Consider the following 21,973-nt stretch of genomic DNA (forward strand, 5'->3'; position numbering starts at 1 on the left):
CTCGAACTGGCAGAAACCGGGAATTTAGAAGAGGGGCGCTTGTGACGGGGCTGCCATTTTTAGTGCGGGTCCACCGTAGCGCTGTTTTGTGCTCCAAGTCGCACTCGCAGCCCAGCCGCCGGAGCCGACCAGATCTGGGTGGGGCGGGGCCGAATTCCGAGAAGGGGGGGCGCAGTCGGGGTGGGGTGGGCGCGGCAAAGCAGGGCGGAATGGGCGTGACATCGAGGAGCCCCGCCCCGTCCCGCTTAGACAATGCCCCGGAGCCGCCAGACCGTCGTGCCCCCGACCCACTGTAGTACTTGAGCGCGCCTACCCGGGGACCCCTCAAAGCCAAAGCTCCAATCCCCTAGGCTTGAAGACTACGACTCTCTTCTTCACCAACTCTGTCCTCAGGGGGTGGGGCACCAGCCAAGAGCACAGAGCTGCAAGAGTGGGGGTGGCCGCAGGAGGTGAGTCTGGTGGGAGGTACTCCTCGGACCGTGTGTGGGGGGGGAGTTTGGGGGTGCTGGGCCCGTACCTGCGCCGGGCAGTGCTGAGGGTCGACATTTGGGTGCGGAGCTGAGTCGGGGTGGACTTTGGGGAAGATGGATCGGGAGACTGGGGCACCCGGTCCTGGCGCCCGGAGCGGTGCCTGCTCCCCAGAACCACGCCCCCCTGTTTCCCCGCCCCTCGGATTTCGTTTTAGACCTCTCCCAGTCCTCCGGGACTCAGTCTGGTTTACACTGGGTCGCGCTAGGAACGGAGTGACCGGCCAGGGTAGAGAGGATGTTTAACTCCTTAGGCTCTAATTCCTCCCTCCTTGTCCCTCTCTCCCGTTCTCGTTCGGACACGCAGGACTTTCATCCCCCAGGTCCTGACTCTCTCCCCAGCTGTCTCCTCCTGTCCCATAACCCTTGTGGGCTCCTCGCCGCACTTCGGGTCCCTAAGGCAGCGAGCAGCAGAGGGTTAAGGGGGCGGGGCCGCTGCATTTTTTGGGAGTGAGCGCATCCTAGCGGCTGCCAAGAGGGGCGCCCGGCAGGGACCTCTCGAAGACCCCGAGCAGGGGCAACAGGTGTTTTGGAGACTAGCGATCCCGATCTCGTTCCTCGGACTTTCCCTAAAGCAGCAGACCCGCGAGGATGCGGGGTGGAGTGGGGTCGGCAGGAGAGGAAGGTCTGGAGGGGGTGGGGCGGAGTGGGAGGGGCGCCCGGAGATGGCAGGAGGAAGACCCGGGCGCTTTTAACCATCCCCCTATGCCCTTCTTTGCATGTCTCTCTCTCTCTCTGCCTACCCCCGTTCTGTTTCTTCTCCCAGACAGGTGAAGTTAAAAAGAGACAACTGAGAAATCAGCGCAGCCGGTGGGGGCGTCTGTGTGGATGGGATGGGGACGCCAGGGGAGGGGCTGGGCCGCTGTTCCCATGCCCTGATCCGGGGGGTCCCGGAGAGCCTGGCGTCGGGGGAGGGTGCGGGGGCTGGCCTTCCGGCTCTGGACCTAGCCAAAGCTCAGAGGGAGCATGGGGTGCTGGGGGGTAAACTGAGGCAGCGATTGGGGCTGCAGCTATTAGAACTGCCTCCTGAAGAGTCGCTGCCGCTGGGACCGCTGCTTGGTGACACCGCTGTGATCCAAGGGGATACGGCCCTAATCACGCGGCCCTGGAGCCCCGCCCGCAGGCCGGAGGTGAGCGCCTGGGCACGGGTGGGGTAGGCGAACGGAAGGATCTGGACGTCTGGGGCTTAAGGGAAGAGTGGGGGTGGGAATGTCTCCGCTTCGCGCCCTCTTTTCCTGCCTTAAGGTCGATGGCGTCCGCAAAGCCCTCCAGGACCTGGGGCTCCGAATTGTGGAGATGGGGGACGAGAACGCGACGCTGGATGGCACTGATGTTCTCTTCACCGGTGAGGCTGGGGTGCCTGCACCCTAGGGCTTGGCACAGGGAAGCAGACTTTGGGAGACTGGGCCATCTCGGGCCTTGTTTCCAACCCACTCCCGCCTCATACCTCGACGGCCTCCCTGGGCTCAGGCCGGGAGTTTTTCGTAGGCCTCTCCAGGTGGACTAATCACCGAGGAGCTGAGATCGTGGCGGACACGTTCCGGGTGAGGAGCGGGACCAGCCTTGGGTGGGGGGAGCAGGGAGCGTATGGGAGTCTGAGGGACCTGGGCGGGGGCGCGGGGTGGGCCGCGCTGAGGAGGAAGAGGCTGAGAGCAGCCTGTGTTTGAGGGTATCCTCTCACCCTTCCCGCGTCCCTGAATACTTTCCCTTGTTCTCCTTAGGACTTTGCCGTCTCCACGGTGCCGGTCTCGAGCCCCTCCCACCTGCGTGGCCTCTGCGGCATGGGGGGACCCCGCACTGTGGTGGCAGGTAGCAGCGAGGCTGCCCAAAAAGCCGTCAGGGTGAGAAGGGGTTGGGGCTGGGGTGGGGCAGGTTGGGGCGCGGCCAACAAAAGTGGGCGTGGCTCCGGGCCTGGGAGGCGGGGAGTTGGGAGGCTCTGAGAATTAACTCCAACCCCTACCCTCATGGAGCTGTCCATCTATGTGAAAACACGTGTGAAAACAAGAAGTTATTATAAACGGGACAGACAGCTGGAACACGGAGGAACAGGGGCAATTAACACCGTTTTCCCGAGTTTCAAGAAACTCCCTAAAGGGCACCCAAGCTGTGTCTTGAAGGATGGACAGGACCGACCCGTGGGGTCTGAAGTAGGGGAGAAGTGGGTAGCAGGTGGAAAGAACTGCGTGTGAGTCCGAGGTGGAAATTAGACAAGTTAATTGAAGCGCTTAGAGCCTGACACATAGTAAGTGCTATGTGATTGCTGTCATTATTATTCCACAATAATGTAACTCTGTCTCCAGCCCTTAGCGGTGGTAGGGCAGCCGGACTCAGTTGTGGAGAGGCTCTGAGCCTTGCATGCTTCCTCTCTCCTCTCCCCCAGGCAATGGCAGTGTTGACGGATCACCCCTATGCCTCCCTGACCCTCCCAGATGATGCAGCAGCTGACTGTCTCTTTCTGCGTCCTGGGCTGCCTGGTATGCCCCCTTTCCTCCTGCACCGTGGAGGCGGGGACCTGCCCAACAGCCAGGAGGTGAGAGAAGGCAGGAGCTCCACCACCACCACCAACCAGAGAAATGGGGCTCAGGCCTCCCTAGTGGGAGGAAGAAGGGGTACCTTTTCTAGAAGCCAGGGTGGGGCCACTCTAGCTGGCTGAAATGGGGCCCTGGCTGTGGGCCTTGGGGTCTTACTCCCTTCTCCCCACACACTGTCCTCCCTGCAGGCACTGCAGAAGCTCTCTGACGTCACCCTGGTACCTGTGTCCTGCTCGGAACTGGAGAAGGCAGGCGCTGGGCTCAGCTCCCTCTGCCTGGTGCTCAGCACACGCCCCCACAGCTGAGAGCCTGGCCTTGGGGTCCTGGCTGACCAGGGGCAGGGTGGCATAGGAGTAGAAGGGGAAGGAAGGTTAGATAGAGGACAGTGAATAGGTAGTAGTGGGGAGATGGCCCCAAGGTAGGGGGAGGGCATAGAGTGAGAAAAAGGATGGAGGTCACTGGGTGAGTCCTCTCCCCAAGAACTAATAAAACAGAACTGACCTTTTAGACTGGGCTGCGACTGGTGTCTTACTGGGGCAGGGGGTCAAGGGCAGGGCTGAAACCTGAGGTTGGGGTCAGTGCTGGGAAGGAGGCCTCCTTCATTCATCAAACCCTCATTCAGTGCTCACTGACTCATTGTCCAGCCCTGTCATAGCTGCTTGGGCACAAGACAGACAGGACAGAATTTCTATGATGGGGAGCATGTACAGGGCAGAGAAAAAAATATGGGTGAATCACTCACTGAATTTATCTAAATGTCAGATGATTCAGAGACTGGGAGATCAACAGTCCATCCCTCGTTGATAGGAGGAAATGACATTTCCAGGGATATTCATTTTCACTCATTTACTGAGGCTTAGCGGTGATATAAAAAGAGTCAGTCTCCTGATATCAGGGGACTCACAGTACATGAAAATTTCTTATAAATTGAAATACAGGTTGTAATGGAACAATTCACAGGAGGCTGTTGCTATGAGAGAAATAAGGGGGCTCCCTAGGGCATCAGAGTGTATGCAGGGGTGGGCAAAGTGGGTCAGAAATAGCTTCCCAGAAAAGGCTACACTTGAACTGAGTCCTGAGGATAAATAAGAATTAGCCAGGCAGATAGTGGGGAGGAGGCAAAGGCTAATCCAGGAAGAAGGAATTGTACTGGGCAAAGGCGCATTTGGGGGCTGGGGAGAATTTCTCTAAGGCTGTCCTGTTCTAGGCACTGAGTGACAGAGATAAGCCTGGAGAGTAAGTAGAGTACTGTAGCACCTTGAACCCAAAGCTGAGGCCCATGGGCCCAGAGCTGAAATACTGCTGAAATATAGGCTGTCAGGAGCAGGTTAGCATTTGGGGAGAATATCTCTAGTTTCAGGGAGGAGAACAAGGGCAGGAGGATGAGGTGGGGCTATGGGTAATCCAGGGAGGAAATAAAGAGTACATTCAGGTGGCAGTGCTGGGTGTGAAAAGGGTGTGGATTTGACAGTGACATTAAAATAGAAAGACAGGACTTGGTTTATCTTGTGGGAGTGAGAGGAAGGAGGTCTACACGACTCTCCATTTCTGGCTTGGGCAATGGGGTTGATCAAGAGAGAATGCAGAGGAGGAAGGATTAAGTAAGTGGCTTGGAAGATGACAGTGAGTTGGCTTTTGGACCTGCTGTGTGCAGAATGCCTAGGGCCAGCCAGGCAGGGATGTCTGAGGGACAGTTTGGAAATCTCGTTATCAGAGATCTGAACTGGAGAGAGTTATGGATGTTGCTTGCACAGAAAAAGGCTGAGGACTGGCTGTGGATGACAGCATCCCAGGAGAGGGAGAAGGCAGATAAAGAAAAAGACAAACCTGGAATGGTGGAGAATACTGCAGGCGTAGGGAGCAAGGAGGAGGAGTCCAGAAGGAAGACAACAGCATTAAAGAAAAACAGCTTAAATAAGAGGGATCAAAGGCCAAGCCAGATGAATGCTAATAAATGTCTAGTGGGTGTGGTTATTAGGACTTCACTGGCAATCTCGTGGCGAGCACGTGAGCAGTGGGAGCGGAGTGAAGAGAAAAATGGAAGAGACAGGTGTAGGCCCTTGGTTCAAAGAGCTTGACTGTGGAGAGAAGGGAAGAGACAGGGCAAAAATCTAGGAGCTGTTGATGTCTTAAGATAGGGAGACAGGGCTTGAACAGGTTTAAGGACATCAGTGGTGAAGGAGACCTGAAAGCTGTGTGAGAGATGGGGACCAAAATCAGCAGCAGAGATAGCCTGGATCCTCCGTCTCCTGACTCCCAGTCTAGTGCTCATTTCTATCCCATGGTGCCTTCCTTTTCCAGGTGAAGGGCCAAGAAGGGGAGGGGTGTTATGGAGAGCTGGGAGCCCCCAGCTTGTGAGGTAGTAAGGGCTTCCTTTCGAACTACAACCGCATAGGTGGTGGAGGCATCAGCAGGGACCACTGGGGACAGTCGGCAGGATCTTCTGAGGGCCGTATGATCCAGGTCTGCGTAGAGCAGGCTCTGAAAGGTGGGGAGGAAGGTAGGAGGGTCTCAGATGTCTGACTCCCTTGGGGATCCAAGCCTCTGTCTTTCTTGGTCCACTTTACTCACGGATTCTGGCCAGCCCCCATCCCACCCCCAAACCTTTACCGGCTCCTGGTCCAGGTCCCCTGCAATCTTGGGCTCTTCCTCCTCTACTGGCCTCTGGGGCTCCGCTTTCACGAATGGAACTATGTGGGGGGGACAGAGCTGAAGGATTGAGAGAAGGTGACCAACTTGTCTGCTCCCAGCAAGGGCTCAGACTCAGGAATTGGGTGGGCAATGTGCGGGGAAGGCAAATGGGGTGGAGTTAGTCTCACCAAATCTGGGGGGTGGTCGAGGCGGGTGAGGGGGCGAGCGCCTGTAAGGGATGGATAAGAGTCTCTAAGAACCACTAATCTTGTCTCGCTTGTTCTGGGCCCCAGGACGCGCCAACAACAACCCAGCAACAGGCCGTCTCTGACCAGCAAAACAACCTCGGTTCCCACCCGCACAGATAGTTTCGCCCTCGCTTGGAGCCAGCTCGGCCTCTAGCTTGGCTTCCTTAGCTAGGGCTCCACCCACCAGCCCATGGCCTCGCCCGCAAGTTCCGACCTCCCCGATTCGTCTCCGAACCACACCCGAGGGCTCCCGATGTAGTTTTGGCCCGCGAAAGTTCTGGGCCTGCCCCTCCCGCCTCTGGTCGAGAGCCTTTCAACCAGGCCCCGGTCCTAGAGCTCACCTGCGCAGCCAACAGGCCCAGCCCAGTACTCCGAGTCCCAGCACCAGCCCAGCGCCCAGCAGCGGGATTAGAGTCTGGGGATACACGGACCCTGCGGGAACGTTGGAAGCGGGGTAGCGGTGGATGCCGAGGTCAGGGTGCGGGGACAGAGAGCTAGCTCTCCCACTCAGGAACCCCCAGACCAGGCTTCCTCCCTGACGGGGGCGTGTGTCTGAGTTAGGTCCCCTTTGTGTGAAGGCCTGGACCTACCGTGGGTAGGCCCCAGAGCTCTGCAATAGGCCCGGTCCCCCAGCACGTGAAGCTCCGTACGGCTCTCGTTCTCTTGGCGGCCCTTGCAGATAAAGGTGCCCGAGTCCCCCGCGCTCAGGAGCAGCTCCAGCCGCCGGATATCAAGGTCCAGGGCACGTAGGCGGCCAGCAAAGGGCTGGACGGGAGACACGGTGGGGGTCCCGTTCGGTGAGGCCAACAAGATCGCGCGGCGTCCTTTGGACAGGCCTTTGCAAGCCGGGAATCTAGGTGCCCAGACCCAGCGGGTGGGTTGCGAGACCCCTACGCAGGAGAGATTCACCCGGTCCCCGGGGTGGCCGTCCAGTGAAGCTAGGGGAGGCGGGGGGTGGGGGGGGTTGCGGGGGACGGTGGTCAAGGCAAGTCCACAGAGCAAGACGCCTCTCCCCCTTACGCCTTTTCCCTCTCCTCTACCCTCCCGCCAGCCTGGGTCTTCCCATACACATCTCATCCCCCCCCACTACCCGCACCGGGTCTCCTCCTTCTCCTGCCTCGGTCTTTCCTCGCCCATTCCGACTTTCCTGGGATGGCTTACCCCCGGGGTTCCCCTGGGCCCTCGACAGCAGCAGCGGCAGCAGCTGCAGAACCAAGGCCATGGCTGCGATGTGGTGGGAAGAGGAGGCCAGTGAATCAGCGAAAGAGACCGGAGGGAAATCAGAGGGGGGTGGAGGGGGAGACCGCAGGTCTGGGGGCTCCGATAAGGGGTGGGGGAGGGGCCACCAGCTGCCCACATCCCTCTGGGAATCCTTGCAGGCAGGTTCACAGCCCTCAACCAATGCTCACTTAGAATTCATGCTGGGGCCCTTTACACAAGCACTTTAGCAGACTTTAACTCTTTTTTTTTTTTTTTGGCTGTGTTGGGTCTTTGTTTCTGTGCGAGGGCTTTCTCTAGTTGCTCCGAGCGGGGGCCACTCTTCATCGCGGTGCGCGGGCCTCTCACTATCGCGGCCTCTCTTGTTGCAGAGCACAGGCTCCAGATGCGCAGGCTCAGTAGTTGTGGCTCACGGGCCTAGTTGCTCCGCGGCATGTGGGATCTTCCCAGACTAGGGCTCGAACCCGTGTCCCCTGCATTAGCAGGCAGATTCTCAACCACTGTGCCACCAGGGAAGTCCTATAATACTGTTATACCTGAGAAGTCCCCAAGGGTTGGTTTGGTTTTTTTTTCCGGTACGCGCGCCTCTCACTGTTGTGGCCTTTCCCGTCGCGGAGCACAGGCTCCGGACGCGCAGGCTCAGCGGCCATGGCTCACGGGCCCAGCCGCTCCGCGGGATGTGGGATCTTCCCGGACCGGGGCACGAACCCGTGTCCCCTGCATCGGCAGGCGGACTCTCAACCACTGCGCCGCCAGGGAAGCCCTTGACTTTAACTCTTGAAGCATAGCAGTTGCCGGGAACACCACAGTTTCTGGATTTTGGCTGTCTGAATTCAAATCTCGACTTCACCTACTAGCTGCGTGATGTGCGCAAGTCGCTTAACTTCTCTGGGCCTGCTTGCTCATCTGTAAAATGGGAATAAAAGCACCTACCTCGCAGAGTATTGTGAGAACTAAATAAAGTCATACCCAGTAAATGCCTAGAACAATGGCAAAGACATAGGAGTACTATATGCTTGCCATTATTACTATTTCTATTCTTATTTTAGCTGCTACCTCACCCTTCTGTGCCCACTTCGTCCCTCCCGGCCCAAGGTGGCCCGCCCAAATTGGCAGGTTTTGATTGGGGAGGTGCTTTGGAGCAGGTGCACAGCCCACACCCAGGACTTCATCAGCCCTCACTGCACTGGAGCAACCAAGGCCAGGCCAAGCCCAGGTGGAGCCAGGATGAGGTCCTGAGAACCTTCAGGGGGCCTAAGGCAGCCCCTCCCTAACAGGCAGCTCCAGCCCATGCCTCTGCTGCTTTGACATCACAGAAGCTCTTGGTCACATCAAAAATCGTACTCCTCCATCCTGTGGCTGAGGAGGGGTTGGGAAAACTAAGTGGACTGAGATTAATTTGGTGCTCAATTTGTGCCCACATACCCCTACCAATGCCCCCCAGGGAGCAAAATTTTGCAGTCAGCTTGGGCCACACCCCATTGTCCATTTCCTAGGAACCAGCAGACACTGCTACCACCACAGCCACTGTAACATCACAGGGGCCTTTGGTGATACTTCTTCAGAGGACTGGGCAGACAGGGATGTTACTCCTGGGGGCCAGGAGGGTGTGTCTTAGACTGAAACCAAGAACCAAAATGGAGTTGGCCACTAGTGCACCTACCTACCCTCCCCACCTCTCTCTGCCATCCCCATCCCTACTGCCCCACTGGGTCCTGCTTAGCCCCTCCCTAAATGGGGAAGGAGGGGCCACCAGAGGCCAGGTAGGGCGGGACTGTTGTGGCTATAAATTCCAAAAAAGCCACTCAACTCCCAGAGCAGGATCCCTGGAATTCTACCCTGTCAGCTGCTGCTGTTGCTACCGTTCTCAGTACCCTCACCATGAAAGGCCTTCTGTTGATCACCTTGTCTTCTCTGCTCTGCTGGGTCTCAGGTGAGCACCTGGGGGCCCCAAGGACCTGGTTCACCTGGTTAGGACTTTTACACCCTGCCCCGGGCACTGCCCTACACTACCTGCTACTCAAGGTCCCAAGCGCCCCCAGACCCAACTGGCTCAGCTCTCCTGTGCCCCACTGTGACAGGGTCCTTGCTCTGTTTCTCAAGGACCCATGTCTCCATCTTCAGACTCTTCCCCACCTCCAAGACGCACTCTTCTGACCTGCCCAGGGTTCCAGGTCCCCTGTTCCCCACTCCTTGGAAACCCTGATATCCAGTTCCCCTGCCAGCCCCACTCTGATACAGAACTCTCCAGGATCCAGCTTACCTGCTTTCTCCTCTCACCACCTGCACTCAGCCAGGGCGTCCTCCCAGAAATCTAGGCAACCAGTCTGGGGCTTCTTTTGTGACCCCTCCTCCCATCTACTCCATCAGGGACTTTGTGCTCAGTCCCTCGAGCAGTGGCCTTTCCTAGATCGCCCCCCTGCTCCTCCCTGAGGTGCATACCTCCAGGAACACAAGCTTTCTGGAGGGCTCCAGTGACCTCTCAGAACCTCCCAGGGAACCAGGGAGATTTCCCGGCCTTCTAGGGAGGGAATGCCAAGGTTGCTCACCCCCAGGGTGAGGTGGGTTTCACTGAGGTGCAGTCACCAGGCTCCTCCACCGACTGAACCCTTCCGTCCCTCAAACCTTGAATCGGATGCAGCAGAAACTTTCGGGGTGCCACCTTCTGCCTTTCTGCACCCATCCTCTCCATTTTGGTAAAGTGCTCGGATGGGTTCTGATGATCTGTCTCCCAGATACTTCTCCTTTCTGTCAGAGAGCTACTGGGGTGGGAGGATTCAGTTCAAGTCTGGTTCCTCTTCCCATGCTCTTGGCGGCCCCAGGAGGTGAAGAATACATTGCTAATCTGGCCCCAGGTGGCTTTCTTGCCAGCCTCAAGTTCCAAGCCATTTCTGCAAGTGTTGTAACCACCGTGATTTTTATTTTAAGGTTTCTTCCTATTTCAAGACTCCATCTGTGACCTCTTCTGAATTCCTTCATCACCTCCAGTCCTTCCCCATGGTATTCTCACATTTCATCTGTCCCCAGCCCCATCGTTGGTAACTGCCTCTCTCGACTCATCTCCAGATGGGGTGGAGTGAAGGAAGATATTTAGGGTGTGGGCCATTCACAGAGCAACTCCACCCTCACCCGCTTGCATTTTTTCTGCGTCACTCATCCTCTCTGTCCCTCCCAGAACAAACAGGTCAGAATACCTACTTGATTGGCTCTTCTCCACCCTGCCCACCAGCTGGGCTCATCCCCAGGTGAGTCAGACACTCCGTCACTTCAGCCCGACTTGTGTCTTCCCAGCTGACATTCGCTGTCACTCCTGCTACAAGGTCCCTTTGCTGGGCTGTGTGGACCGGCAGTCCTGCCACCTGGAACCAGGACAGCAATGCCTGACAACAAATGTGTACCTCGGTAACATTCCTTTCTTCAGTGGGGAGAGGGGACCAGTGGGAGATTCTATGGCTGGGGCTGAGGTGGAACAGAGAATTACAGCAATGATAATATTTGGCCAAGGATTATGACGTGCCAGGCACCATCCTACGTCTTTACAAGGATTGTTTCAATTAATGCTCATGACAACCCTATGAAGTGTGGGTGCTATTATTATACTGAGAAAACAGCCTCAAAAAGAGACAGTAACAGGTGCAAAGCCTCATGGGCAGCAAATGATAGGACCAGGATTAGGGTGAGGGGCAGGGTAAGGAAGTGCAGGATAAAGGATAGACTGAGAAGAGATACAGAAGGGGAAGGCCAAGGGCAGAGTTGGGAAGGAAGGAAGCCTGGGTGGGGTGCACGGGATGGGGAGGTGGACACAGGCATGCCAGGTGCCCATCTTAACTGTCCCCACTGCCCCCTCCTAACCCCAGGGAAGATGTGGGTTTTCTCCAACCTACGCTGTGGCACACCAGAAGAGCCCTGTCGGGAGGCCTTCAACCAAACCAACCACAAGCTAGGCCTGACCTATAACACCACCTGCTGCAACAAGGACAACTGCAATAATCCAGCCCCTCGGCCCACCCCGGCCCTGGCCCTTGTCCTCCTTACCTCCTTGGCTGGCCTTAGCCTCTGGCTGTTGCACTGAGACTCACTCCATGGCTGCCCCTCCTCCCACCTGCCTTAGCCTCTCTTCTTGTGTCTTCATATCCTCTGCTTCCTTTTGCTCAGAAAAGCATTTCTCCAGACCCTTCACATTTCTTTAATTAGACGGTGGTCCCCCGATCCATCCTTCCATCCCACACCCTCCACTCTACTTCTCTGGAGTCTCTTTCCATTTCCCTTGACACCACTCCAGATCCTCCATCGTCTCCTAGAAGGGCTCCGCACTTTGCCTCCTGAACTCCCCTGTGCCCTATGTGAGGAGGGATTGGAATCTGGGCCTGAAATGGGGTTTCTGTCCTGTCCCCAGTGAAGGCTCCCAGGAAGGACCTGATGACCTCACTGTATGAACTGATTCTCCAAACCCTGGCTCCCATACGTACCTCATCCCCTTGCTCACCCCTTTCCATTTTGAGTAATAAATATCTGTATATGATCAGTTGTGTATCAGAAGATCTATTGTCAGAGGCGCCCTCCCAGGAAATAACACTCTCAGCCCTCACACTCACCACTCACCCAAGAACCCTTCAGGGAGTTTCTCTCAGAGGCTGGGCTGGGGCAGATGGAAAAACAGGTTTTGCAGGCTTCCATCCTCTCTTCCAGTGTCTGGGTTGTGGCGTACAGGGCCCAGTGTTTGGAGAAGCAATATTTACCTTAAATTTAGGCCACACCTCTGAGGTACTGCCAAGAAAGAGGTGCAGTCTGGCTTGAGGGCTCCTCAGAAAGGGTAGGAGAGTTGCATAGGGATGGGACCTGGGACCCTCTTTCCAGGCCTCAGTCCCTCAAGTTAGATTCAGAGGCCTCACCTGGCCCAGTATGTGGGGCACCAAGCCACCCTCCTATCACAGTGCTTACATTTCCTTTCTCAATTCCAAGTAGTCATATTGGGAGCCAAGTTGCAAACGCGGGGAAGGGGAACAAGCCCAGACAACGAGGCTCATTGATTCCTGGTGGCCCCCACTCAGCCCAGAGCCTGCTCCCCTCAGTGATCCTCGTTGCTAAGGAAGATTCTCCCTAGCAACAGGGTGCAGGAGTCACACAGGGCAGATTCTCCATTGTCCTTTGGGGTTTAGTTGGTTAAGGAGTGCACCATTGCAACTAAGTCCACTGATCCTTGATAACCCCTAAACTAGAGCCTGGTTGCCCCCACATTACTCCATCAGCCCTCCCATCAACAAAAGATGGAATGTTCCAGTCAGCTCTAGAGTGGTCGGTAGATTTTAATGGCTCACAGAGGAGTGTTTATCTTCTCACCGCAGATCCCCTTTGTTCCCTTGCTCCCTTGCTCCCTTCTCTTCCCCTACTCCCACTACCCTCTCCACAGTCCTGGCAAAAGCCAGGCTAGGGCGATGACCCCTGCAGCCACGATGCACGCGGGGGCTGCAGTGCTCGCCACAGCACTGTTGCACAGGTCGCAGACGCAGCAGTCCCTGTGGGTCATATAAGTCACGTCTCCCACCACCTCTGTTTCCACTCTGCTGCAATGATGGGCCGCCACGCAGGCTGCATGGTGATGAATCAAGGTCACTGAGGCTGAGAGAGAGAATGAGATTGGGCTGTTGGACTCCTGGCTTGAGGACTTGCCTTCTGGGGCAGAGCAGATGTGATTCCAAGGAGCCCAAAGGGATCCTCTGCCCCCTCAAAAAACACCTCCCTGTCGGGCTTCCCTGGAGGCGCAGTGGTTGAGAGTCCGCCTGCCGATGCGGGGGACGTGAGTTCGTGCCCCGGTCTGGGAAGATCCCACATGCCACAGAGCAGCTGGGCCCATGAGCCACAGACGCTGAGCCTGCGCGTCCGGAGCCTGTGCTCCGCAACGGGAAAGGCCACGGCAGTGAGAGGCCCATGTACCGCAAAAGAAACCCAAAAAAACAAACAACAACAACAAAAAAACACCTCCCTGAAACCAAGTGAATCCCTGATGGGATGCACTGAAAGAGACCAACATCACTTCTTGCCAAAAACTCATGACCTCAGTCTAATCATGAGAAAATATCAGGTAATCCAAATTGCGCGACGTTCTATAAAATAACTCATCAGGACTCTTCAAAAATGTCAAGATCAGGGAATCAAAGGAAGACTCAGAACTGTCCCAGAGTGGGGACGACTAAGAAGACAGGAGAGCTAAAGGCAATGTAGGATCCTGGTGTGGGTCCTGGATCAGAAAAAGGACATCAGTGGGACAACTGGCTAAATTGAGTAAGGTCTGTAGGTTAGTTAGTTGTACTGTACCGGTGTTATTTTCTGATTTTGCTAATTGTACTATGGTTATATAAGACATTAACATTAGAGGAAACTGGGTGAGGCTATACAGTACTGATCTGTACTATTTTTCTAATAAGATTAACTTTTCTGTCAACCTAAAATTATTTAGAAACAAAAAAAATTAGAAGACACACACACACATACCTCCCTGGTCCTTAGCTGATGCCTGCAAGTTGAAGTTTGGCTGAATGTTTTGGTCCCTGCCTTCAAGGGAGCTTTTTACCCATTTGTGAGTGAATGGGCCTCTGAGACTCTTTCTGGAGGGTAAAGAGGAGGGGGTGGGGCCACACAGACAGCGGGCTTCCAGGGGCTCAGTGCCAGGAGCCAGAAGGGGCTACAGACCGCTCCACTCTGACAGCGGCACCATCTGCCCAGAGCCAGACTGAGCCTAGAAGGTTCTGGAAGCCAGAAGGACTGAAGTAGTAGGGGCTGGAGGCAGGGGGACAAACGGAGGACTCACGGTTTCCAGATGGCTTGGTCTGTCTCAGGTCTGGTTGGGGTTTGCCCTCCAGGAAGCCGCAGCGTTTGCCCTGGCCGCAAGTGGTCACGGTCTCTTTGCAGGGGCCGCTGGGACCTCCACCGCAGTCATAGCACCGCTTGCGGTTTCCTGGCAGGAGAGAAGAGGTGCTGGAACTGGGCGGGGGTGGGGGGCGGCTGGCACAGGGCGACGGGCCTTTGTGACAGGCGCCTTGGCTGCCTCCTTACCCAAGGCAGCCCGCAGCAGGGCGCTGAGCGGGATCCCAGCAAACAGGGGGTTCATTGTGTCTGCCTGTGTCTGTAGCGCCTCTCCCTCCCGCCCACCCGCCTCCCTGGTCCCGCTCTGCCAGCCTTTTATCCCCCTTGCCTTGGGCTTTTTTTTAATTTTTGGCTGCATTGGGTCTTCGTTGCTGCGCGCAGGCTTTCTCCAGTTGTGCTTGCCTTGGGCTTTATAGGGCAATAAAACGGGAGGAAAGAGACTCCTCCAGCAGCCACCGGGAGCCCCAGTGGGGACAGGGAGGGGCCCCCACAGGAGAAAGAGCTCTCAGCATCCTCTGGCATCCCCAAACTCTTCCATCTCAGGAACAATTCTAAAACGGTGGCCCCAGACCTCCTGCGGGTCCCTAAGGCCCTTTCAGAGGGTCCTCCACCGTCTTCCTCTTCCAACTACATATCTGTCAGATTTTCTTCAGATACTTCAATCAAAACAACAAATCCCAACAGCTTGAATGCAGAAGCAGATGTGAAAACCCAGCCATCTTCTATTTCTTCTATTAAGCCCAACATTAAACAGATTCCCCAAAGGGTAAAACCATGCCACCCTTCTCACTGTACTGTTGGGAAAGGAATTACTTTCCGCAAAACTATGCTTTGTTAACATGTAATAGGTTTATTGTTTTTTTATTTTTAAATGAACCTATTAAAATATTCTGTTTCTATTTCTCATATAGCAAATATTGATATAACTTACATAAGGAAAGCTCTTTGGGGTGTTCAGTAATTTTTGTGTGTAAAGAGGTCCTGAGATAAATGTTTTGAAAACTGTTGCTCAGTGGATACCTGTGTCTCCTCTGCCTCACCTCCACCTCACATCTCCCCCACCCTGTCTGCCTCTTACTCCCAGTACGTTCTGCCCTGATTCCCCAGGTGCAGCTCTTCTCCCCAATCTCTAAGCCCCCGTCTTCCAGACTCTACCACCCGTACTCCCCAGATCTTATCGTTGTCTTCCTTCCTGGTCTTTCTGACCCTCATCCCGGCACCAGTGGAAACACATCAGTCCCTCTGGCCGCACCCATGATTCTTTCCTCTAATGCAGTAAGGCTGGGAGAGATAATTATGGGGTAAGAATGTTGAGGCTTGGGGGGATCAAAGGAATGGGAAGCTGGGTGGCGTCCTCCCTTATGCAGCTGCAGCTGGGCTCTGTGTGTGGGCCGGTGGGTGGGGGATTGTTGAGCCCACACTCAAACACCGCTAGCCAACTCTGGGCCAGGGCTCAAGGTCAAGGAGAGTGACCCTGACAGACTTAAATGCACAGAAGGACAAAAGACAGAGAAACAAAAACAAGGAGATGAGAGAGCAAAGAACAGCTTGAGACAAGGGGAGGGAGGGAAAGGAGTAGGAGGGGAAGTGACAGACGCTGACAGACACCGGTTCAGGAGCGACAGACGCAGCTAAGAGTAACAGACCAACGCTGTGGGAATGGAGAACACCCTTAAGGCAAGAGCAGGCTCTAGTAGGAGACAGGGAGGATGTGAGAACAGGGTCCCTGCTATGTCAGTCTGCCAAATCTGGTCCCCCACCCTCAGATTCACTCCCTAGGTGTGTTTGTTTACTGCTCCCTCCCTGTCTCACTCAGATGCTCCATCTCTCCAACTCTAGGATCTCTGGGTGCAGATCACATTCTCCCAGACCCCTAAGCCCCGGGTCCAGCCATGGGCACCTCCAGCATTTTCCTCTGCATTCTGTTCCTCGGTGGGGTACTGGATAAGGGTGGGCTGGGGAATCCTTGGGGGCTGGGCGCAGGGTGGGGTGGTGGTGCTGGCAGGGGCTTGTGGAGGAGCCTGCGGTCTGGGGGTGGGGGGTGGCGGAGAGGGTGCTGAGAAATGCCAAGGAGGGAGTTGTAGGGGTTTTGGAAAGAAAAGCTACTGGGAATGGTCTCAGGACAGCCTGATGAGGTGGAACAAGAAAAATTTCCTTTCAAAGGCATTTGAGAATAACTGTTTCTTTCCTGCGGCATCTTTGACAAGCCTCTGTCTCCCCTGACCCTTATCTCACCTCCTGTTTCTTTGCTGGGCCCCTTGGTCAATGTTAATTCCTGTTTTCTCATCTGACTTAGCATCATCTGCTTAACTTCTTCACTGGCAACCCCTCCCCGTCCCGGCCTGGTTTTTTGTGTCATTCTCTGTGCTCATCTCTGATTCTCTTGGCTTCTGTTCATGTCTGTGTGTCTCTCACACTCCCTGTATCCCTCGTGCCTCTGTGTCGTTTCCTTTTCCTGTATTATCCCCCCTCCCTTCTCTGTGTCTCTTTTTCTATTTCTGTCTATTTTTCCCTCCACTTCACTGCTCCTCTCTCCCCACTTTGTGTATCACCTCTGTCTGTGCATCCCGTTCCCAAATCTGGGCTCGGCCTCTCACCTGTCCTGTTTGCCTCTCCTCCCTGCCTGATCTCCACCGACCCCACAGGTCTCGCCACTTCCCCTGCCCGGAGACGGCTCCACTGTTACACCTGCAACTTCGCCAAACCCTGCTACCCTGTTCCTACCGAGTGTCAGGATGATGAAGTTTGTGGCATCAGTATTGGTACCTCAGGGAGGACTCCTTAGGCCTTCCCTACGGCCATCCATCCTGCCTTTCCTGTGGCCTCCTGGCCCTTGCCTCCTTCCTGCCCCTGCCTCAGCATCCCCTCTTTGTCCCATAGAACAGTGAGGTCATCGAGCGGAAAGCCTGCCTCCCAAGGACCCAGCGCTCTCTGCAGGGCCATGCCACCTACTGGTCACTCTCCTACACTCCTCGGCACCACTGCTGCGAGGAGGACCTGTGCGATGCAGCCACCATGCCACCATGCCGCATCGGCTCCCCAGGCTCCTCCTTATCACCCCACTCATCCTCGTGGCCAGCTTCACCTGGGGAGCCCACCTCCTCCACCAGCCTGCAACCCAAGACTCTTCCACTATCGCCGTGGCCCTGGAAACACCTGCATAGACACTTCTGAGATCTGCCCAAGAACCTGATCTTGTACAGAGACCTCACACCCCTTGGGCCCAGCACCTTCATGGACCCCTCCCCAAACCCGATTCCTACAGGCACTGCTCTAGCCTCTTCCTGCCCAGAGGCACCTACCCGGAGCCCAGCCTCATAAAGAACACCTGTTCTAAATCTCTGGTCTTTTCTAAATGTCTGTGGCTGATGCATTCTCTCAGCCCCAGCTCTCTGGCAAGGCAGGCGTTTGACAGAGCTGTGGGTCCCAGGCAAGGGGATCGAAGGGGCACCAGGTGTGACGAGGATGAGGGTCCTGCTAGGAGAGATTAATTTGGTAGGTCAGGAAGGAGGGCTTGGGGAACTATGAAGAGTAAATATAATAAAAGTGCTATCTGGGGCGCAGTGGTTGAGAGTCCGCCTGCTGGACTCTGGTTCCCTGGTGGCACAGTGGTTGAGAGTCCGCCTGCTGGACTCTGGTTCCCTGGTGGCGCAGTGGTTGAGAGTCTGCCTGCCGATGCAGGGGACACGGGTTCGTGTCCCGGTCTGGGAAGATCCCACATGCCACAGAGCAGCTGGGCCCGTGAGCCATGGCTGCTGAGCCTGCGCGTCAGGAGCCTGTGCTCCGCAACGGGAGAGGCCACAACAGTGAGGGGCCCGCGTACCGAAAAAAAAAAAAAAAAAAAAGTGCTATCTGGGAGTTCAGTAACACTGTTCCATGTCTGTCTCTGTGTGTGTGTGTGTGTGTGTGCGCACACACATGTGCTCTAACAGCAAACTATAGCTACTTGGTGGGTTGGGCTGGGGTGCTGGCACGTGAGCCACAACTTTCACATCATCCTCCATCTGTCATTGATATCCTCCTTCTTGCCGTTAACTTAGCTTAAGCCACTGCAGCGTGAAGGGTTTAGGTAAGATTTCTGAGAAAGCTTTTCTCCAGTGAAGCCCAAGCTTGAGTAGACACACAGAGGGGCCCCTGGTGGAGTGGTGAGGGTGTGGCCAGAAGACCAGCTCATTTCTGCGTGAGGCTAGGAGCTGGGAGCACCGGTGCCCTCCCCTGCTTCACCAGCCCAGACTTGTCCTGGTTCACTGACAGCCAAGCACGCAGGGCCCAGTTACTCACCCCACCAGGGAATTCGCCCACCCAGCACGGTGGACACTACCTCTGCCCAGGGGCCCCCAGGATGTCAGGGTGGTAAGCTGCTCCCTGCTCCGGATGCCACAGTGGAGCGCCTAGGATAAGGGGGGGCCGTGGGGGTGGTGGCCAGGCACAGGTACCCCCATCCTGACTCAGTTCCCTCCACTACCATCTGAGGAAGTCTGGGGTCTGATTAGAGGTGCTTCTCTCTCAATTTCTTTTCTTTGCGAGGATGAGACAGGGGTGGGGATCTGGCTTAATTTAGAGGCAAGTTGAGTCTTCTTTCCATTCTCTCTGTCCCTCAGTCCTCCCACTTTGTACTTCTATTTGTTCTCTCTCTCTCTCCATCTCTTTCCCTTTACCCTGACTTGGGCCTCTTCCCTTCTCTCTTCTTCAGTTTCCCCCATTTGTCCTTTGGTTCCCCCATAACTGATTCTCCACCACTGCTCAAGTCTCTGGATTCCTCTGTCTCTTTTCTTCATCCCCACCCCTCCTCAACCCCTTCCAGCTACCCCAAGCTCCCCTCAACCCCATGGTACTGCAGGCTCAGGGCCACCCCTCCACTGGCTTCTGTGAGACAGAAAACCACACTTTTCATAGGTGACATCACAGAATAATGCTTCTCCTTTCCTTCAGCCCCCAGCCCCTACACACACACACACACACACACACACACACACACACACACACACACACAGAAAGCTTGGCTGCTGGAGACCAGCTGGACTGTGAAGTAGCACTCCCAGCCCCTGCCCCCTTGCCAAGGTTTTCGGGAATCTTTCAGGTGCCAGGTGGCCAGGGAGACAGCAGGTCACACTTCCCAGCAGATGTCGTCGAGATCACCTGGTCTTAGGGGCAGGTGGGCTGTGGGTTTTGCAAAGCGGAAAGACATTAAGGATACTTCTATTCTCCACGTTCTCAGGAACCGGCATCCCATCCCCACCCCAACTTCAGTCTCCTCCGGGATTTAAGCCTCTGCCCCCTAGTTGTTCCTCACCTGAGATGGGCCAAATGGATGTTCTCATAGACCTGGATCTCGGGTTTGAACTGAGGAAACGAGGCATCTGGGGAGAAAGAGCCATATGAGGTGTGGCAGAGAAGTCACAGATAACTCAGAGCTGTATTCCTTACTCCCCTCCTCCCCTAGAGAAGACAGGGTATAGAGGCAAGATATGAGCCCACCCCTCTGGGAAGGAGGGACTCACTTCTGTGCTTAGTCCCCTGGATCCTCCGCCTCCAGAGCATGACGCTAAGGACCACGATGGTGAACCCCTGGCCCACTGTGAGCAGCAGCATCAGGATCCAGGGTGCATCCCACTCTGTGGAAGGGGCACAGAGGGCAGGGGAGGCATCCATGGAGGCTGCAGTAAGGGCAAGACAAGAGGGATGAGGAGGGAGGCAGGGAGGGGGGTCTGTCCCTCATGCCCCAAAGAAAGGCTTTCCCCCATAGTCTGGTGGGCTCTTCCAAAAGAAGGCTTCCTTGCCCCCAATACCCACCGCCCCATTTTGCCTGTTTCCAGGCCTCCCACCCTGATCCCATAAACCAACATTGATAGAGAGTGGTGATGCCCCCCGGCTACACATGGATGGCTAACTCCAGGGTGGACCACCAGCCATAACTGTGATTTTTTCCTCAAGCCCTTCACAGTAATCCACCCTTTTAAGAAAAAAAGAAAATGCCTTCTGTTTATTCATTCTTCCATTCATCCACTCCACAGGTATTTGCTGAGTGCCCACCACATGCCAGACCCCAGATTAGGTGTGAGGATGTAGAGGGAAGTAAAACCCAGTCACTGCCTGTTAGTTGGCCTCTGCTTACCAAAATAATGGTCATTTGCTCCTCCCTCCTGCCTTGTAAATGGGTTATTCTACATCCAATAGCATTCCTTCTCTGTATAATGGACTTTTTATTGTAAAACAATTATATATTTTTTCTCCTTCTGCCTCCACCATCAACGGGCCATTATAACATCAGTGCATATATCCTTTCTTCAAAAGACAACCGCCCCAGCAATAATTCTTACCTTCTTCCTCACTGCTAAGGGATATTCCACAAAGATCATAGATTATCCTATTTCTAAACAAAGGTATATTCCACCAGAATTCCTCTTCTCCCTCTTGACTGATGGTCTATTCCATCAGAAAGTTGGCTTAACCAGCCCCCTTCTCTGTTACAGATTCAGTCAGTGAGAAAAAAGCCCTCCTCCTCCAGGCAGTGGAGGATAAAAACAGCCAATAACAGATTCGCCCCCTCCCCTAGCTAGCAGTGCGGGATGTGTCGGAGGCAACATCCCTTCCCTCAGTGTCCATCAGTTTACCTGCCAGGCTAAAGCTGACCCCTTTGTTCTGAGGCATGAGGCAGCGGATGTTTCTTGGTCTACGTCCCCTGGGCTCAGGAAGCCCCTCCCCAGGACACACCAAGAGCAGGGCAGCTCCATCACCCCAGAAGGACTGCACACGCCCCCTCACAGGACCCTTCCCCTCCAGCCAGGTCATAGAGTCCAGGCGTCTGGCGGGGACCACAGAGCACAGGAGGATAGAGCAGGGGGATCCATCTGCAGCCCTCGCAGAGAACTGGGATCCTGGAGGGAGAGAGGGACTCCTCAGTTCTTTGTCTGGGCTTCCCTGCTTCCCAGTGGCTGCTGGTCTGCACGCTCCCCACTCACCTCTGAGCACGGAGACATCATACACCCTCCAGTTCTGGTACTTGTGGCGCTGACCCAGCACGGCGCACCAGTACCGCCCAGCGTCTCCCTCCTTGGACCCTTCCAGCCACAAAGAGTTGTTTCCCAGGAGCTTGAGCCTGGATTCCCTTCCGGTTTTCCCAGGGTCTGGGGCTGGCCTGGCTACTTGGACGTGGGCCACTAAAGCAGTGGAGGAGCCTGTTGCAGGACTGCGGAACCAGGACAGGAATTCGTCTCCATGCAGGGTGGGTGGTGAAGGACATGGCAGCTCCATTGCCTCCCCCAGTGCCACATAGATGGCCTGGATGTTGTCTGTGGGGAGGGGACTGTGTGAGACCAGAGACCTCCATCAGGTCAACAACCCCACCCGTCAACCTCCTACCCCTGGCTTCTTCCCCTTCTGGGGTCCCCCAGCACTGGGCCTGACTGTGAGCACTTTTCTCGAGTGACAGCAACAAAAAAGTAAGGTGGAGAGAAGAGGATGGGGCTTTCCCCACCTCTCCTGGCAAGTGAGGGAATCTGAGGGCAAGAGGGAAAAGGCTGGAATAGTTGACAAATGCCCATACCCCTCCCTTTTGTTTCTCCTCTTCTGGATGAGCATTTACTTGTCCGTTCTTATTTTCTAAAGGAAACTGTACCTGACCTGGACCCTCGCTGACTCTGGATCTTTCCCAGTATTAGAGGCAGGGGGAGGTCAACTAGGGTAAATCTATCTTCTTGAGACAGATGCCTTCCCCAGGCCGCTAAGGAGAAACAGCAGCAGTCCCTCCCAACCCTGTGAATAGGTGAAGGACCCCTCAACTCCTGCTCCTTACCTGCAGCGGCCTGAGGGAGCCCATGTAGGCACAGAAGGAGGAGGAATAAGGCAGCCATGGGGAGAGCTTACCAAGTTCTCTTGCCTGGGACCTGCTATCCCCAGGGAGGAAACAGAGCCCAGATAAAGGCCCATACTCCCTATTCTGGAGTGACATGGG

General features: G+C 55.5%; 6 protein-coding genes across 11 annotated transcripts; 3 read left to right on the plus strand and 3 right to left on the minus strand.

Moving 5' to 3' along the window:
- Positions 1–193: 193 nt before the first annotated feature.
- On the plus strand, positions 194–3,571 carry DDAH2 (dimethylarginine dimethylaminohydrolase 2). Of its 3 annotated transcripts, none has more exons than XM_032647720.1 (7): positions 194–449; positions 1,294–1,657; positions 1,773–1,872; positions 1,998–2,071; positions 2,249–2,368; positions 2,908–3,001; positions 3,247–3,571. In XM_032647720.1, the coding sequence occupies exons 2-7, from the start codon at positions 1,361–1,363 to the stop codon at positions 3,264–3,266; spliced, it is 705 nt and encodes a 234-aa protein (XP_032503611.1). In that variant the 5' UTR covers positions 194–449; positions 1,294–1,360; the 3' UTR covers positions 3,267–3,571. The 3 variants fall into 3 exon arrangements, with proteins under 3 accessions (XP_032503611.1, XP_032503608.1, XP_032503610.1); XM_032647717.1 differs by having other exon boundaries at positions 198–449; positions 2,908–3,057; positions 3,247–3,565; XM_032647719.1 differs by lacking the exon at positions 194–449 and adding an exon at positions 604–1,152 and having other exon boundaries at positions 2,908–3,057.
- A 95-nt stretch (positions 3,572–3,666) lies between these two features.
- Positions 3,667–7,175, minus strand: MPIG6B (megakaryocyte and platelet inhibitory receptor G6b). 3 transcript variants are annotated; one of them, XM_032647721.1, is made up of 6 exons: positions 7,099–7,175; positions 6,528–6,875; positions 6,279–6,369; positions 5,878–5,918; positions 5,669–5,748; positions 3,667–5,539 (listed from the first exon to the last, which is right to left on the minus strand). In XM_032647721.1, exons 1-6 carry the CDS (start codon positions 7,157–7,159, stop codon positions 5,333–5,335), a joined length of 828 nt encoding a protein of 275 aa, XP_032503612.1. In that variant the 5' UTR covers positions 7,160–7,175; the 3' UTR covers positions 3,667–5,332. The 3 variants fall into 3 exon arrangements, with proteins under 3 accessions (XP_032503612.1, XP_032503614.1, XP_032503613.1); XM_032647722.1 differs by having other exon boundaries at positions 5,328–5,539; positions 5,669–5,767; XM_032647723.1 differs by lacking the exon at positions 6,279–6,369 and having other exon boundaries at positions 5,669–5,767.
- A 1,801-nt stretch (positions 7,176–8,976) lies between these two features.
- On the plus strand, positions 8,977–11,677 carry LY6G6C (lymphocyte antigen 6 family member G6C). Of its 2 annotated transcripts, none has more exons than XM_032647731.1 (3): positions 8,977–9,088; positions 10,447–10,557; positions 11,013–11,677. In XM_032647731.1, the coding sequence occupies exons 1-3, from the start codon at positions 9,037–9,039 to the stop codon at positions 11,225–11,227; spliced, it is 378 nt and encodes a 125-aa protein (XP_032503622.1). In that variant the 5' UTR covers positions 8,977–9,036; the 3' UTR covers positions 11,228–11,677. The 2 variants fall into 2 exon arrangements, with proteins under 2 accessions (XP_032503622.1, XP_032503621.1); XM_032647730.1 differs by lacking the exon at positions 8,977–9,088 and adding an exon at positions 10,186–10,339.
- An 867-nt stretch (positions 11,678–12,544) lies between these two features.
- LY6G6D (lymphocyte antigen 6 family member G6D) lies at positions 12,545–14,263 on the minus strand. The gene is made up of 3 exons (XM_032647733.1): positions 14,209–14,263; positions 13,964–14,110; positions 12,545–12,774 (listed from the first exon to the last, which is right to left on the minus strand). The coding sequence occupies exons 1-3, from the start codon at positions 14,261–14,263 to the stop codon at positions 12,551–12,553; spliced, it is 426 nt and encodes a 141-aa protein (XP_032503624.1). The 3' UTR covers positions 12,545–12,550.
- A 644-nt stretch (positions 14,264–14,907) lies between these two features.
- LOC116761668 (lymphocyte antigen 6G6e-like) lies at positions 14,908–17,629 on the plus strand. The gene is given in 4 exon segments (XM_032647732.1): positions 14,908–15,969; positions 16,665–16,790; positions 16,898–17,028; positions 17,031–17,629. Coding segments are annotated over 4 exon segments (468 nt in total). The 5' UTR covers positions 14,908–15,911; the 3' UTR covers positions 17,184–17,629.
- Positions 17,630–18,918: 1,289 nt separating this feature from the next.
- On the minus strand, positions 18,919–21,908 carry LY6G6F (lymphocyte antigen 6 family member G6F). Its single transcript, XM_032647716.1, has 6 exons — positions 21,815–21,908; positions 20,982–21,311; positions 20,634–20,897; positions 19,521–19,676; positions 19,313–19,379; positions 18,919–19,179 (listed from the first exon to the last, which is right to left on the minus strand). Exons 1-6 carry the CDS (start codon positions 21,870–21,872, stop codon positions 19,155–19,157), a joined length of 900 nt encoding a protein of 299 aa, XP_032503607.1. The 5' UTR covers positions 21,873–21,908; the 3' UTR covers positions 18,919–19,154.
- Positions 21,909–21,973: the final 65 nt, after the last annotated feature.

This window comes from Phocoena sinus, chromosome 11 (assembly GCF_008692025.1).
Source record: "Phocoena sinus isolate mPhoSin1 chromosome 11, mPhoSin1.pri, whole genome shotgun sequence".
In the NCBI taxonomy this organism is placed as follows: Eukaryota; Metazoa; Chordata; class Mammalia; order Artiodactyla; family Phocoenidae; genus Phocoena; species Phocoena sinus.